Source organism: Ochotona princeps, chromosome 18 (genome assembly GCF_030435755.1).
Source record: "Ochotona princeps isolate mOchPri1 chromosome 18, mOchPri1.hap1, whole genome shotgun sequence".
In the NCBI taxonomy this organism is placed as follows: Eukaryota; Metazoa; Chordata; class Mammalia; order Lagomorpha; family Ochotonidae; genus Ochotona; species Ochotona princeps.
In genome coordinates, this window is record NC_080849.1 from 46,679,282 (window position 1) to 46,696,285 (window position 17,004).

At 40.9% G+C, this 17,004-nt stretch overlaps 1 protein-coding gene across 1 annotated transcript in view; it reads right to left on the reverse strand.

Moving 5' to 3' along the window:
* Positions 1 to 17,004, reverse strand: part of L3MBTL4 (L3MBTL histone methyl-lysine binding protein 4) — a 391,255-nt gene that overhangs the window by 331,653 nt on the left and 42,598 nt on the right. Inside the window, exons 2-3 of the mRNA XM_058677030.1 lie at positions 2,046 to 2,129; positions 1,621 to 1,723 (exon numbers count right to left, since the gene is read on the reverse strand). Coding sequence (XP_058533013.1) covers positions 1,621 to 1,692 — 72 coding nt within the window. The 5' untranslated portion in view covers positions 1,693 to 1,723; positions 2,046 to 2,129. The remainder of the gene's footprint in view (positions 1 to 1,620; positions 1,724 to 2,045; positions 2,130 to 17,004) is intronic.

Here is a 17,004-nt window from a genome sequence, read left to right on the forward strand (position 1 = left end):
TTCCCTCAGTCCGTCTCTTCAGAGGGCATGGTACAGCAAACCAAAAATACTGAGAATTGTTCCCTCCAGTAGCTGCAACAGATGCAGGCCTACTCAGCTTTGGTCCAGGCAACCTCTTAAACACAGTTTTCCTCTGGAGGAAACATATATGATTATGAATTTTCCTGGAACATTCCCAATAGACAGCACCAATGTATACCCGGGAAATGGACTCCAGGCGCATGGCAGTCATCCCCAAGAGGCTGAGAGGAAGAAGCAGCAGCAGATCGCAGGATCTGCACCTGTCTCCAGACCACAGTGACACTGCAGAGCTCATCAAACCACACCCACTAGGACATAACCAAACAGAATGCGCAACTGCAGAACCACAGAAAGACGCCCAAACTCACAAACAGATAAGTGATAAGAGCCCGTGAGAGTACCATCAATGAGAACTCTGTAACAGTCCTTTGCTTCCAAAACTGTCACTACAGAGACCTTCTGACCACTCAAACAACTTTTAAATTTGCAGCAATAAATAAAAATTGTCATAATAAAAAAGCACAGGCGAGGTCACTAGAAACGTGATGAGCATTATTCTTCCAGGTGTCCAGATGTTGTTGAGGAGGTAACATTTTGGATGTGGTCAGCATTTCCAACAGTAGACTCTGAGTAAAGCAGATCATCTCCATAATGTGGAGGGGTCTCCCTGAAGTAGCTGAAAGCTTTAATATAAAAACTGAGTCCTCGGGGAAAGAGGCACTCCGACTCCAGACCAAGCTGGCACCCAGAACTAAAATAAGAACTCCTCCTGGGCCTCCAGCTCGCTCAGTGCCCTGCAAGTTTCACACATGCTCGTCCACAAATCTGTGAATCAATTATTTAGAATTTCTCCCGCTCCATTTCCCCACCTCTCTCTCACTCACATACAGACAGGTCTTCGTCTCTCAAGACCCTCAGTACAACCTCTGACATTCCACAACCACATCCTCTTACTTAACAATAATTATCTCATATTTCTAAAAGAAAAGGACTCCTTCAACCTTTAAAATTACCTTTTAAAATGTACCAGTCTATATCACTACACACAAAACACATTACAATGAGAAATAAGTCGTTCCATGTGACTGCAATGCCTCTCAGTTTATATAACTGTTCCATTCCATTGCATGAAACTACAGTGCCAGGATTTGCTCTGTTTTGTTTTGTTTTGCTTAGTTGCTTTGTGTTTAGAGGCTTGTGACCTGGAAGCTTAGTCCCAGTGTGGTGGCACTGAGGTTGTGGAACTTTGAAGTTTGCCTGGGCATCACAAAAGGAATTAATGTTGCTCTCCCAAAGCGAATGAGTTCCCGCGAGAGTGGGTTTCACACAGGTGACCACCTGGACTGTCCCAGGTCTCTTGTTGACCCTCTCACCACGTGGTGTCTTCTACAGACACCTGTGCCATTGTGAAGATGTCCACTACGGGCCTCTTAACCAATCCCAGAAGAAGCCTGCTTCATATTTCCTGACCTTCCAGAGCAATGAGCTGACTAGGTACTTCTCCTCATAAACAGCCCAGCCGCAGGTACTTTGTTACAGTCACAGAATGGACTGAGACAGCACACACTGTGAAGACAAAGCACAGGGCCAGCGTCTCACCAAGCTTCGATCCTGGTCCAGCTGCTCCTGAGAACCCATGCTCAGCTTCCTCTTCTTGCTGGGCTGCTTCATCACCCCGTCTGCACTCCTTAGCCGTGTTTTTCTGCAAAACAGGTCAGCATAAAAAGCAATAGAATTCTTGCTTTTCAGAATCACAAAAGTACACAAGGAAACATGCTTTCTATCACTGCCTTTTATACATAGTCTGATGATGAGCTAATACGAATTTCACCACTGGTTTTAGAGCCCCAATATAATAATAAAATAAAGGAGAAAGAAGGGTTTTGTAGCTCATCTAAAATTTATATCACAATGAAAACAGCTGTCACTGTTTGGTCTTCTCTGTGATTAAATATTTGTTTTTTTGCTGAAGGGAACTAACCCACCAGATACACTGCAATGTGCCACTGTTGCTCTGTACTCACATGCTCTGACTGTCCACAATGTAAAGGTAAAGGAACGGTATTCTTGGGAACAGATTTTATTGATACAAGGCAAAACCCCACAATCTGGAACAGAGAAAAAAAAATCTTTAAGTTGCAAATCTAATGTATTAAGAATATTCTTCACTATACTAACAGTGTAGTCATTCTTTGAAAAGTTACTTGGAATGAATTTTCTTTAGAGCAGGTCAACTGTCTTTGGAGAACTAATCACCAGTTCTGTACCAATACCACCAGTGCTAAAATTAAAAAACAAAACCAAAAGTATCGACTGGCAACTATGTTAACAATAGATACTTTTTTACAAAGCTTAATAACACTGAATCCTCCAAGGTCCTCAAGTGCTTTAGGTTCCGTCTACCGAGAAGAAAATGTATACTGCCTAATTCAAACATAACGCCTCTGTGGTTACCAGCAGCCTAGCATTTACTAAGCCAGCGACTGAGGACTTGCCCTAATTCCGTTCTTGCGTTTCACCATTTCATCACAACACACTCGATTCAATGTCACTATCATATTATTGGTTGTCCAGAAGAAAACATGAAAAGTTTCTATGCCAAAGAGTAGTGTCAACACAGAATTTAGTGACAATCAAATTCCCTTAACATTAGTTATTACTAAAAATTTGCCCTTTCTCTCTTTTTTTTAATATCCCAGTCTAGGTTTCTTTTTTTTAAGATTTATTTATTTTTTATTGGAAAGGCAGATATACAAAGAGGAGGAGAGACAGAGAGGAAGATCTTCCATCCGATGGTTCACTCCCCAAGTGACTGCAATGGCCGGTGCTGTGCCGATCCGAAACCAGGAGCCAGTAACTTCCTCCAGGTCTCCCATGCAAGAGCAGGGTCCCAAGGCTTTAGGCCATCCTCGTCTGCTTTCCCAGGCGACAAGCAGGGAGCTGGATGGTAAGTGGGGCTGCTGGGATTAGAACCAGTGCCCATATGGAATCCCGGTGGGTTCAAGGCAAGGACTTTAGCCACTAGGCCACTGTACAGGGCCCTTTCCTTTTTTTCTTAACCATTTCTTGAATTTATCTTTTTCCTCAACTCCCATCAAGGATTATGATCACCGGCAATTTGTTCACTACCCGATATGTCTTCTGCTTCTCAGCTCGAACTTGCGCTGGTCCCTCAACCTCAAAACAATTTTCTTACTTGTGCATGTTTTGGCCACAGCACTTAGCACTCCACATTATTTTATTTTGATTTCCAGACATATCTGTCCTAAGCATCCCCTGACAAAGACAAAGACACTGAACTGCTGAAGTCTCTGCCTCACAGCACACTCTCACTCTGTTGTCCTGTTCTGTATAAACATGTCTCTCTGAATTAGGACCTTCAGGGCTCTCAAGTTCAAAATACATTAGTTTTTGATTCACACATTACTCCTTTTTCAGTGCCATATCACTACGGTGAGACCACTTCACACACTTAATCCCTTTCCATTTTTCTTCAATATGCAAAATTTCGTAAAAGAAAACAAACAGCAAACACACTCCCTCCTATTGATCAGCTCCTAGTCAGATGGTGTTTATGTCCTTAAGACAGGCACTTACTGACTAAATCCAATAACATCACATCCACTTTGTAGGACGTAAATACAATTTATCATGCCTAGCCCCTGGTAATAGTCTGAACATCTATGCAAATGAGCAGCTTAGACTTGACGCCTTCAGCAAAGCATTACTGCCAAAGACCTCAACATTGCTCAGGCAGCTTTCACAATGTATAATGCCCCAAGCCTTGTCAAACTGGAAGCTGCTGGCTATGACCATCTTCTCACCATCAAAGGGATCAGCCTCGCTTATTCCTGGTAATGATCTCAACAGAAAAGCCTGGATTTATACTATTGTATTTTCAGGGAAAATATAAAGTCTCTACACCAAGAAGCAGTTTCAAAATACAATCCAGCAACAACTGAATTCCCTTTAGATTGTTTATTATTAGAAATTCTAAAGAAAGAGGTTACCAACTATGCATACAATATTTTACTATCAAACCATGCAAACAATCAATAAAATTTACTTTTTTAAGATTTAATTAATTTTTTACTGCAAAATCAGACATACAGAGAGGAGGAGAAACAGAGAGGAAGATCTTCTGTCCGATGATTCACTCCCCAAATGGCCAAAACGGCCAGAGATGAGCTGATCCAAAGCCAGAAGCCAGGAGCCTCTTTTGGGTCTCCCACGTGGGTGCAGGGTCCCAAGGCGTTGGGCCGTCCTCGACTGCTTTCCCAGGCCACAAGCAGGGAGCTAGATGGGAAGCGGGGCTTCCGGGATTAGAACCAGTGACCATACAGGATCCCAGTGTGTGCAAGGTGAGGACTTTAGCCACTAGATACCATGCCAGGCCCCTAATTTTTTTTAAAACTGGAGAAGAATGATACAGAGACACACAGAGAGACAGCAGCAGAGAGATAGTCTAACACCCAGGACACATACAGAGAAGTATTATACAACCCACTAGAATGTTTGTCACATCCATTTTAACCAATTCAACAAAACATTTCTTTAAAGATTTATTTATTTTAATTTGGAAGGCAGATTTACAAAGAAAAGAGAGAGAGCGAGCAAAAGAGATCTTCCATCCACTGGCTCACTTCCCAAATGGCCACAACGGCCACAGCTGAGCCAATCTGAAGCCAGGGACCAGGAATGTTCCTCAGTTCCCCCATGTGTATGCAGGGCTCCAGTGCTACCCTCTGATACTTTCCCAGTCCACACGCAGGAGGTTTCACTGGAAGTAGAGCAGCTGTGACTTAAATTGGTACCCACATGTGATGCCAGCCCTACAGATGGAGGATTAGTACACTTACTATGCTGCATGGACTCCCCAGAACTCTTCTTTAGCTCAATATTCTTGACAATGCATCAAAATACAGGGATGGTTCTAATTGTCCCTGGCACAGTACATGGCTTACTACCAAGGGGCCCCAAATGTCACCTGAGCCATGTGATTCCTTGCTAAATTTTGAACAAATGCAGTCTTTCAGATTAAGGAAGAACAGCATCTCTATGAAGGGCTTGGAAGAAACACAGCATTGAGGGGAAGTAGAGGCAGATCAACTAGCAATCAGCTAACAATACCCAAGCACTAACTACAACACTAGACAATAGTCAGAGGACTTTGGGGGCCGATGTTGTGGGACAGCAGGTAGATGCCACCTGAACCCCTGGAATCTCACATGAACTCCAGTTGAAGACTCAACTGCACAGGCCCGGCGGCGTGGCCTGGTGGTTAAAGTCCTCGCCTTGAAACCCCGGGATCCCATATGGGTGCCGCTTCTGATCCCAGCAGCTCCACTTCCCATTCAGCTCCTGCTTCTGGCCTGGGAAAGCAGTCGAGGCCGACCCAGTGCTTTGGGACCCTGCACCCATATGGGAGACCGGGAAGAGGTTCCTGGTTCCCGGCTTCAAGTCGGCACAGCACCGGAAGTTGCGCTCACTTGGGGAGTGAATCATGGGACGGAAGATCTTCCTCTCTGTCTCTCCTCCTCTCTGTATATCTTTATCATAAAAATAAATAAATCCTTTTAAAAAATGAGAAAAAAAATGGCTCAACTGCTCTACTTCCAATTCAGCTTCCTACTAATATGCCTGAGAAAGCAGTGGGAGACAACCCAAGTGCATAAGCCCCTGCACCCACATGGGAGATGCAGAAGCAGCTCTAGGCTCCTGGCTCCACCCTGTCACAGCTCCAGCTGTTACAGATATTTGGGAAGTGAACCAGCAGAGAGAAGATTTTATCTGTCTTACCCTCTATTTCTGTAGCTGTGCCTTTCAATTAATAATAAAATAGTTAGAAGCCTTGTGAATAGTATTTATGTCATAAAAATATGGGATATAATATATGTAAATGATCAGCATTTCTACAGAGACTTCAATTTGGAAAGCCTTTATTGATTTTTTTGCAAAATACCATTAATCAGTTTTACCTTCCTTGCAGTTGGAATTCTGACTGCACCCTGCCTAACACACAGGGGTGGGAAATGTGCAGCCAGGGGCTATGTACAAGCTCTGTGAAATCATTTGTTGTGCCCCTGCCAAGGCAACAGCAGGCAGGTCACAAAATTCAATAAATCCAAAAAGCAGAATAATTTTTAAGTTGATAAACACTGGCCTGTAAGTGATATTATAAATATCCAAATGGCCCTTGGCAGTAAAAAGGTTCTCCATCCCTGTTCACACTCGTCTTGCTGACCTCCTAGTTAGGTAGACAAATTAGACTATTATGTAGGAGCATCTGAACGCTTTTAACTCTTCATATTAAAGGGGTCTATTAACAACTACAGTAATTTACCATCTGGTTATGTCCAGGTGTTATATGATAATTCTTTCAAAAAGGATTTATTCATCACAGGTTTTCACAACCCACGGCATCACAGGTACACTGGGGCAATTCATCAGGTGTCCCAGACAGGGAAAGACGCACAGGAATAATAGCCCACTACCCAGGACAGCCATCCTTTGGCCACTATCCTGGGGCAAGTATTAACATCACCACCTTTCACTCCCCAGACGTCCCAGGATGAAGAAATTACACAGCACTGTGTGGCTAAGAAACGTACATAAATTAACACTCATGTAGACCATGCCATTACGTTCCACACAGGGACATGAGTGTTCGGAGGAGGGAAATATGTCCAACATCCACTGGGGAGGAACAGGTCAGCTGCTTCCAAAGTGCTGCACAGAACTTAAAATGATTTAACATCAAAACATTGAATAATAATGATATCAATAGAATATAATCCTTCTCCCTATTCCTAGCATCACATGGAGTCCTACCAAACATAAACCTCAGTTTACACACAGAAACATCAGCACAGGATTAAGTCTGGTGTGTTTATTTTAAGTACTATCTGTCTGAGTTCTTTCTAAAACAGTATTTAACGCTTTATTCAAAACAATAAAGTGGTTAACATGGAAAAGCATGCCACCTTTAGAAGAAAGTATCTCTTAGAAGCCAAATCTAGTAGCACATAAAAGGTCAAAAATAAACCACAAGCAGGAAGGTCATATTATTCTAAAATTTAATAAAAATAATAAGAATAAAAAATAATAAATTCTCTATCAAGAGAATAAAGAACAAATCCATTTCAATGGGGGAAGATGCAGATGCGGTGGAGAGATGCTCAGAGACATGTTGAGATGACTTGACTCCTCACTCAGCCAGGCAGAAGTGACAACAACATCCCTAGGCACATCAATGGGGACAGTCATCCACAGCCAGAGACTTTTGTTCCTCACCACTCCATGTTACTACGATCTTCTTCATAACCTCTGAATATCAAATATTAATGTTCCACAGAGCATTAAACTCTGTCTTTCTCTCCACTCTGTCTCTGGTCACATGTCCATGACCAGAAATACACAGTACATAATGCATGAAGTATCCAGATATGAGGTGACCCGAATGTATTCCAAAGCATGCCATATATGGTTAATAATAAAGCACAATTTACACATTTCAATACATCTGAAATTTAAATTTCTTGACTAATGTCAGTCATCTATGACCCTTTTTGTAATTATCGCTGCCTGCCTAAACAAACACTTGACTACATTTCCTGCTTGACAGAACAACTGTAAACCTTTAATGCCTGGTCAACAAACCATTTGCAGACCAATTAAAAAAGGAATAGGGGCTTGGCAGCGTGGCCTAGTGGCTGAGGTCCTCGCCTTGATCCCATGTGGCCGCTGTTTCTAATCCCGGCAGCTCCACTTCCTCTCTATCTCTCCTCCTCTCAGTATATCTGACTTTGTAATAAAAATAAAAAAATACATCTTTAAAAAAAAAAAAAGGAATAGGATTTCTGCATTTGTTACCAGATAAACCATTTGAAGATACAAGTGGAATACATTCCAACACTTGGAAAAAAAATCCCAGAGACACCAACACAGCAATGATTCGAGTCCCCATTGTCCTGTTTCTGATTCACTTCCCTACCGATGCACCTCAGAAGGCAGTGAAAGATGAGTGAAATACTGGGCCTCTGACAGTCACATGGGAGACTCTGATGGAGTTCCTGGCTCCTGGCTTCAGCCCGATCCTGTCCCAGTGTCTGTGGGCATCTGGGGAGTAAATCAGCAGAAAGACGATCTCTCTCTCTCCCTCTCTGTCACTCTGCCTCCCAAATAAACATACTGTTTTCTTTTAAAAAATAAAAACCAACGATTCAACATTAGTGCCCTGAGGACATGGATCCTGACACCACGAAGGAAACAGACACTGGTGTGGCCCAGCCAAAAGTGATCATTTTTTCCTCCCATTGCTTCAAATAGTGAAAATCAACAGTGGCATACTAGGTTAAATGAAGGAATTCATATGCAGTCACACACAGCAAATCTACCTTCTACTTTGTGGAAGGTGAGGCTTGTGTAGGGATGAGCAGAGTTCGTTGTGAGGTCTAAAGCACTGTGAGCTGGTTTTGTTAGAACCTGGTCCATGGAGTTATAAATCTCCCTTGACAATTGTGTCATTTTGCCTTTACTTTATCAAATCTGTGTTTTGGAACATATAATACAATTAGAGTGCTTCTGAAGTGTCCTCTTCACATATTTATAAAGTCATGAGAGGAAAATACAATACTAACAACATTTAAAAAGAAAAACATACACTAAGACCTCTCTTTGACCATTAGCGTTTCACCTTTGTCTTTCCAAAATTTGTTTTTCTGAGGTACTAAGGCTCTTGGAAACCAATGGCTATTTTAGCTATATAAATAACATACTCTCACAGAACATTAATTACTTAGGTATTAGAGCTTCACAATTTCTCTAAAATCAATTAAAATTTAAAAACTAAAAGTAATATATGCTTCTTAACTCTAATATTATACTTTTAAAACCACCTATCAAATTTGAGTTCTTCTTCCTGTGGCTGTCTGCAAGTTACCCTTCAATGTTGACATTTTCATTCAATTATTACTACATAAAATTTAATGGTCAAATGATCATTAAATTAACAGTCACAAGTAGACACAGGCCAGACCTGTGATGCCATGTGTTTTTAAGAATCATTCAGTGCTGTTAATAAACATTTCTTGAGAACCTCTTATGAGAATGGCGAACTTTATGGCAAACCAATACTTCGTCAAATGTCAGCTAAAGAAAATCTAAAGAAAATACTAAATTCAGAGAGCTATGAAAGTAATAAGAAAGGACACGATAACCTGAAAGGAAAAAAAAAAAAAAAAAGCTCTATCTCAGAGAGTCAGTTATTCAACTGCAGCAACACTCTGCTTGCTTTACAGAGGACTATGGCGTAGCTTATGTGATCTTGTGAGGTTAGACCTGAAGGGCCTCAAACACACTACCAGTTTTATTCTGATATTTAGCAAGGTGAGAAGCAAAACAAAACTAAGCCATAAGCATCTATAAAGCTAAAGAGAGTTTTGTATGAGTCTCAGTGTTGTAAAACAAGAATTAGAACTAAAGACTTGGCAATGAAAAGAGACACAACAGATTCACAATTAAACTGCTAGAGAGGTAGGGCCCAAAGAACAGCAATGAACCACAGACAAACCAGAACTTACAGAAGCTTTAAAGCTATCAATCCTCCAATTTAACAGCTCTGTAAAGGAAAGAGTAAAATTTGGGGAGGGAGGGGCACAATGTACTATTCTGTAATATGTGAAACCTCTATATTTTTTATATACAAGTTCTGCCATTTCATCAAAAATTACTAGACATGATAGACAGTAACACAATGTAAAAACAGAATAGCCCAGTAAACAATACAGGCACTGAAACTAACAACCAAGGAATTCAAACTAATTATGATGAATATATTCAAACTAATTAAGGAAAGGGAGCTTGCGTTGTGGGCTAACAATGGGTTACGTTGACGCCTGTAACGCCAACATCCCATGTGAGTGTGAGTTCAAGTCCAGGCTACTTCACCTCTGATCCAGCTTCCCATTAATGTGGATGGATAAGCAATAGAAGTTGGCCCAAGTACTTGGGCTCCTGCCACAAGTGGAAGACCCAAGATGGAGTTGCAACCTCCTGGCTTTAGTGTGGCCCACTTCAAACCACTGCAGTCGTGTGGGGAGGGAACCAGTAGATAAAATATCTTTGTCTTCCTCTCCCTTGTAACTCTTTCAAATAAATAAATAAATCTTGTTAAAACCTAGACAATGTAGTATCTGAAACCCACTGATAAATTTATCACTAGTTCGACCCTGCAGTAATCTGAATGGCACTAGTGACATTTCTGAAAAAAAAATTTTTCACCAATAGTACAATGAATATATTATGGATATATTATTCAACATAATAACCTCAAATATTAATATCACAAACATGTTAACTGAAAGAATCCATCAACAGAAACATAGGATGCTTTTTTATATAAATTTCAATACTAAGTATTGCTAACTTGCAGCACTGGAGGTCAAGACGGTTATTACCTTCAGCATATAGCATCCGACAGGGTATGGAAGAGCAGGGACATATGGTGCTGCTCATTTTATTTCTTAATGCCACTGCTAGATGTACAGCTAGTTTGTGAAAATTCATTCAACTGAACATTTATGCTCTATGTACCTCTATGTATATATGCTTAATTTTAATGAAATTTTTACTTAGCTAAAAGAAATTGTGAATTCCAAGATAATCACATATAAATGTACATCTAGACATACCACAGTCAGAAAAGCTATCATATAAAAGAAACTGTCCAAGTAGCTGGTTGGTGTTGGGGGACCAGGGAATTTTCTTTTGTAAAACAGCAACAAGAAGAAACAATGATGACTTGGGGCTGGTTAAACCTCCACCCTGTGGCACCAGCATCCAAAAGGGTCCTGGTGCTGTCCCGGCTGCTCCACTGCCATCCAGCTCTCTGCTAATGGCCTGGGAAAGCAGCAAATTGTGACCCAAGGCCATCCTGTACTCATGTAGGAGACCCATAAAACGCTCCTGGCTCCCTGCTTCGGATCACCTCAGTTCTGGTGACTGTAGTCATGTGGGGAGTGAGCCAGCAGATGCAAGACCTCTCTCTGCCCTTGTCTCCATAAACCTACCTTTCCAATAAAAATAAATACATTGGAAGGAACGAAGGAAAAAAGGAAAGAAGTTAGGAGGCTTTTAACAGGGACAATGAAAACCAAAAGACAATTGAATAACATCCATAAAATAGTTAAAGAAAGTAAGTGCTAACTAAGAATTCAACTAAGAATTCTACAACAATGGAAAAATTCTTGAAAAATAAGAATGAAATGAAGACATCTTTGGCTAATAAAACATTTAGCATTCTGACATAAAAATTAGACCAAAGACAAAAGAAAGTGGTAGCAGTAGAGGAGGCAGAACATCTAAAGAAAATACTAAAGAAAATGATTCGAGGTAAGGGAAGGGCAGAGTTCTTCAAGATGAATAAAAATAAACCCTGAAGGAACATAGAAATGTAGGAAGAAAACGAGAAAAAAGTAAATACAAGTCACTAATGATGAATAATATTCGAGTTTTTCATGTTTTATGTATGTCTACAATTAAAATGCATCTCAGTAGTAAGACAAAATTTTGGCAGAAGCACAGCAACTAACATTTTTAAGAAGAGGGATGAAAGTAAACTAATTATTTACCTCACACAACAATAAAGTAAGAATATAAATTTCTAAAAACCTGGCTACTGACTAAAATGCTATTAATAGATAAATAATAGATCAAAAGAAAATGTTATATAGAATACAAATAGTAACTATGGATACAAGTCATTAATCACATTGAATTAAAATGAGTCAAATGCTATAAAATCCAAGATTATCAAAGTGTATGTTAGAAACTAAGCACTAAATCCCTATTTAGATACAGAAGAATTTTTAATATATATATATGAAAAAGATATACCCTGCAGAAAACTACAATTTGTATAAGTTAGTAAAATTGTATTAGTATGAGAAAGGCATTTAGGCTACAAGCTAAGCTGAGACCCCCAGAAGCTAGTACTGAGGCGGCAGGTTCAGTTCCTGCTGTGAGGCCAGCATTCCTTACTGAAGCATGAGATTCTTCTTGTCCCAGCTGCTGTTTCCACTCCAGCTCCCTCCTATTGTACCCGGGAAGACAGTGGAAGGTGGTCCAAGTGCTTGAGTACCTGCCACACGTGTGGTAGACCCAGATGGAGGCTCAGACTCTTGGAATTTCATGCTAGCCCAACCCCCACCACTGTGGCCTCTGAGCAGTGAAGCAGTAGATGGAAGATCTGCTATCTCTTCCCCACCCGCCAGTGTGCCTTTCAAAGAAATCAAATTAAGTCATTTCCTTTTTTTTTTTTTTATGAGATATCCACATCTCACATGAGAGCCCCAGTGCTTGAGTTCTAGCTTTGGCTTGCAAAGTCAGCTTTCATCTACAGCAGACCCAAGGAGATAGTAACGAGAGATCAAAGAATTGTGTTCCTACCACACATGTGGAGACCTGGATTGAGTCCCCAACTCATGGCTTCAGCACAGCCCATTCCTAGCTGTTGTAGGCATGTAAAGAGTGAACTGGTTTGTGAGAATTCTCTCTGCATGGGATAGGAGTGTTCTCTGAATGTGCAGGTGCATGTGTGAGTAGGCATGGGACTGATTCTGTCTCTTCTTCTCCTCTCACTTTATGACCCCCAAATTAACATGTTCTCTGTAGCTTTAACAAAACTATGCTAACACAAGACAATCTAGACTTTAGGGTAACAAATATTAGCGCACACCCCGATACATACAAAGGCATCTTACAGTCACAAAGTCATCTATCTGTTTGAAAGAAATACAAACAAAGCAAAAGAAAAGAAATGAGATGGAAACCAATTGTACAGTAAATTCAACAAAGCTAAAAACGTAATTCCTTGAAAATACCAATAAAAGTAAAAATTCACAGCAAGACTAAAACAGAAAAGCACAATTTGACAACATCAGACCTCGGGAAACACCATTACAGATTTTACAGGTATTAGGAAGACACCAGGAAGTAAGTCATAGGCAACTGTTCATTAGTTAAGTTTTATAATTTAGACTGGAAGTATACAATTGATTAAACAAAAGCTATTCAGCAAGCACAAGTTTAAAATCTGGAGGCAACTTTGTCTGCAAGCAAGGTTGATTCATTTAATAAACCTTTCCTATAAAGAAATCGTCCAGGGCCCGGCGGCGTGGTCTAGCGGCTAAAGTCCTCGCCTTGAAAGCCCCGGGATCCCATATGGGCGCCGGTTCTAATCCTGGCAGCTCCACTTCCCATCCAGCTCCCTGCTTGTGGCCTGGGAAAGCAGTCGAGGACGGCCCAATGCTTTGGGACACTGCACCCGCGTGGGAGACCTGGAAGAGGTTCCAGGTTCCCGGCATCGGATCGGCGCGCATCGGCCCGTTGCGGCTCACTTGGGGAGTGAATCATCGGACGGAAGATCTTCCTCTCTGTCTCTCCTCCTCTGTGTATATCTGGCTGTAATAAAATGAATAAATCTTTAAAAAAAAAAAAAAAGAAATCGTCCAGACATTTAAGGAAGAAATGACACAAAAACTTTCATTTTCCCAGAATATATAAAATCATTAATGTTTTCCAACTATTTTATAATGTCAATATAACATAAGTCTTGAAACCTGACAAGGACATTACTAGAAAATTACAGACCAATCTTTAACTAACATGGATGGAGAAATCCATTTCTTAAATAGAGTATACATTAAGATAGAAAAACAGATTCTAGCTCTCACACTGATGAGAAAAATTCTTTTACAACTACCCACATACAAAAATACCTTTGTGAGCACTGGGGTCTAGCTGAGTTTGCAGAACCTTCACTATCTTTGCTGGACACTTCCCTGGAAGCCCACATTTATCGCCACCCACCCAGAACACTAAGGGGATAAGGCCCACTGAATCATCTGAAGGTTAAGAGCAGCAGGAAGCAGAGCCAGAAGCCCAAGGCAATCAATGCGTGCAGGACGGTAGCTGACCGTGAATTTAGCAAACAACTCCCAGACTTCACCAGGAGGGCCATCCACAAATCCCACCAGGCCCATCTGTAGCCCCTTTTGGTCAGCTGACCTGGCAACCAGTACCCCATTCAATCTCCAGGGCTTGCGTCCAAAGCACCCCTGGGCACAGTACCCATATGGCCCTTTCACGCCTACAAGCTCCCCACAATATAGCACACACCTCAACAGAAGGTACCAGATGTCAGTAAGTGGATCAACTGTGCTGGACTGGAAGAAGGTGAAAAACCTTAAATACATCAGAGCACCTAAGCACTGGATCTAGATATGCCAGTTTGAGAGAAGCCACAAAACCCTAAGACTCCCTATAAAGAGGAACAAGAAGAGCATAGCAGTTGAAAGTATCCGAGACTTCAGAGTGTCTAGTCAGACTCACTGGTGAAGATCCTTCCATCCTGCAAGCAGTAAAAGCTGCAGGAAGTGACTGTTTCTTCAAACACAAACAATTCTTGGGAGACTTCATGTAAAACAAAGCAACAAGGAAATAGGACACTGCAAGAAAGAAGTCCTACTGGTGATCCTGAAGAAACAGACTTCAGCACTGACTGATAGGAATTTAAACTAATAGTTTTTTTTTTGGTTTTTTTTTTTTTGTTTGTTTGTTTTTAAAGATTTATTTTATTTTCATTACAAAGTCAGATATACTGAGAGGAGGAGAGATAGAGAGGAAGTGGAGCTGCCGGGATTAGAACCAGCGGCCATATGGGATCAAGGCGAGGACCTTAGCCACTAGGCCACGCTGCCGAGCCCAAACTAATAGTTTTAAAGCTCAGTGAGCCACAAGAGAACAAATAGAGGAAGCTCAGTGTTATCAGGGTGAATGTAATGATGGCTCCCAGGGACTGGGGAAAGTGGAAACGGGATCTGATAAATAACCGGGTCAACCTGTCATTATGAAAGATACACAGTTTCTAGAGAATATGTAACAGGCGATCCTGTATTCTATACTTCACACTTGTTATGAAGGCGGACTGTGAGTGATATCACTGCCAACGAGCACTCAAACACTCAAACAGCAATAAAGGGGACAGGAGGCTATCTTGAGATCCGAGAGATGTGCTTATAGGCTTGATGATGCTAATTTCATGACAATTTTACTCATCAAACTCTTCAAGGTATATACATTAAGGGCCCAGCGGTGTGGCCTAGCAGCTAAAGTCCTCGTCTTGAAAGTGCCGGGATCCCATATGGTTGCCAGTTCTAATCCTGGCAGCTCCACTTCCCATCCAGCTCCCTGCTTGTGGCCTGGGAAAGCAGTCGAGGACGGCCCAATGCTTTGGGACCCTGCACCCGTGTGGGAGACCCGGAAGAGGTTCCAGGTTCCCGGCTTCGGATCGGCGCGTACCGGCCCGTTGCGGCTCACTTGGGGAGTGAATCATCGGACGGAAGATCTTCCTCTCTGTCTCTCCTCCTCTCTGTATATCTGGCTGTAATAAAATGAATAAATCTTTAAAAAAAAAGATATATACATTAAATATGTACAACTTCTAATATGAATAAAATGGCCTACAGATTATTTTATCTGATTAAATTAAAATTCAGAAGGTTTATGCTTATTTCAAAAGATAGAAAAAAAATTTAACACTAATTCATGTTTTCTAAAAAAATAAAAAAATTTTCAGTTACCCAACTAGGAATAGAAGGAAACTGCCTGATTCTGATAAGGAGTATCTATAATAGATCTTCAGCAAACATCATACACAGCGTGGTGAAGTGCTGAAAAGTTTTCTCATAAGATAGAAAATAAGATAAAACGTCCACTGTATTACTTCTATCAGTGTTATACTAGATGTTCTAAACAGTGTAATGGTGGAGGAAAAAACTAAGAAACAAAGTTTGTGGAGGAGGAAAATTATCATTAATTTAAGGCAACATAATTCTAATCACAAAAAATCTAAGAAATGAACGAATTGCAGAAACTTATCGAGAATGAAAGAAACAAAGTAATTCTTACTTCTATATATCAAGAACAAAAATCTATTTAAAATGTCCTTATAGTAACATTAAGTAGTATTAAACATTTAGTATTAAATTTAACAAAAGAGGAATATAAGGTCTCTACATGAAAAACTGTAGAACTTTAACAAGAAAAAAAATTTAAATGCCCAAGTAAATGAAAACAAAATAATCACATTCATGGATTAGAAGATGAAATATTTAATGAAAACAATTTACTCTGAAAAAACTTATTGACTTAAGTGGGGTTCTTTTTTTTTTTTAATTGCAAAGTCAGATATACAGAGAGGAAGAGGAGAGAAAGACAGGAAGATCTTCCATCTGCTGGTTCACTCCCCAGGTGGCCAAACGGCCATAGCTGTATCAGTCTGAAGTCAGGAGCCTGGAGCCTCTTCCAGATCTGTCACGCAGGTGTAGGGTCCCAAGGCTTTGGGCCGTCCTTGACTGCTTTCCCAGGCTACAAGCAGGGAGCTGGATGGGAAGCGGGGCCACAGAAACACACAGCAGCACCCATATGGGATCCCAGCGCATGCAAGGCGAGGACTTTAGCCACTAGGCCACCGCGCCAGGCCCTAAGTGGCGTTCTTTTTAAAGAAATTGATAGGCAAAGAATTAGCTGTCTGAGCCATCATCTGCTGCCTCCAAGCGCATGCATCTGCAGGAAACTGAAGACAGAACAGCTGGGACTCCAACCCTGGCATTCTGACCTGCAACACAGCAGTCGCAAACGGCATCTCAACTACAATGCAAACTCCTACCCCAATGCAGATTTCAAACTTTTTCCACTGAAATAAATATATTTTACAACACTGTTTTTCCAGACTTTTTGAATGACCTTGCCATTTTGTCTTCTTACCCAAATCAAATCTTTCATCTCTATGAGTTAAGTCAGCTGAGTTTAGAACTGTCCATTAATTCACCCATTTAGAACAGTTCATTCCACTCAAGATTTGCAATAAATTTTACATATTTGTTATTCTCTCTGTGACTAGCTGTGGCAAAGGAGAAAGGA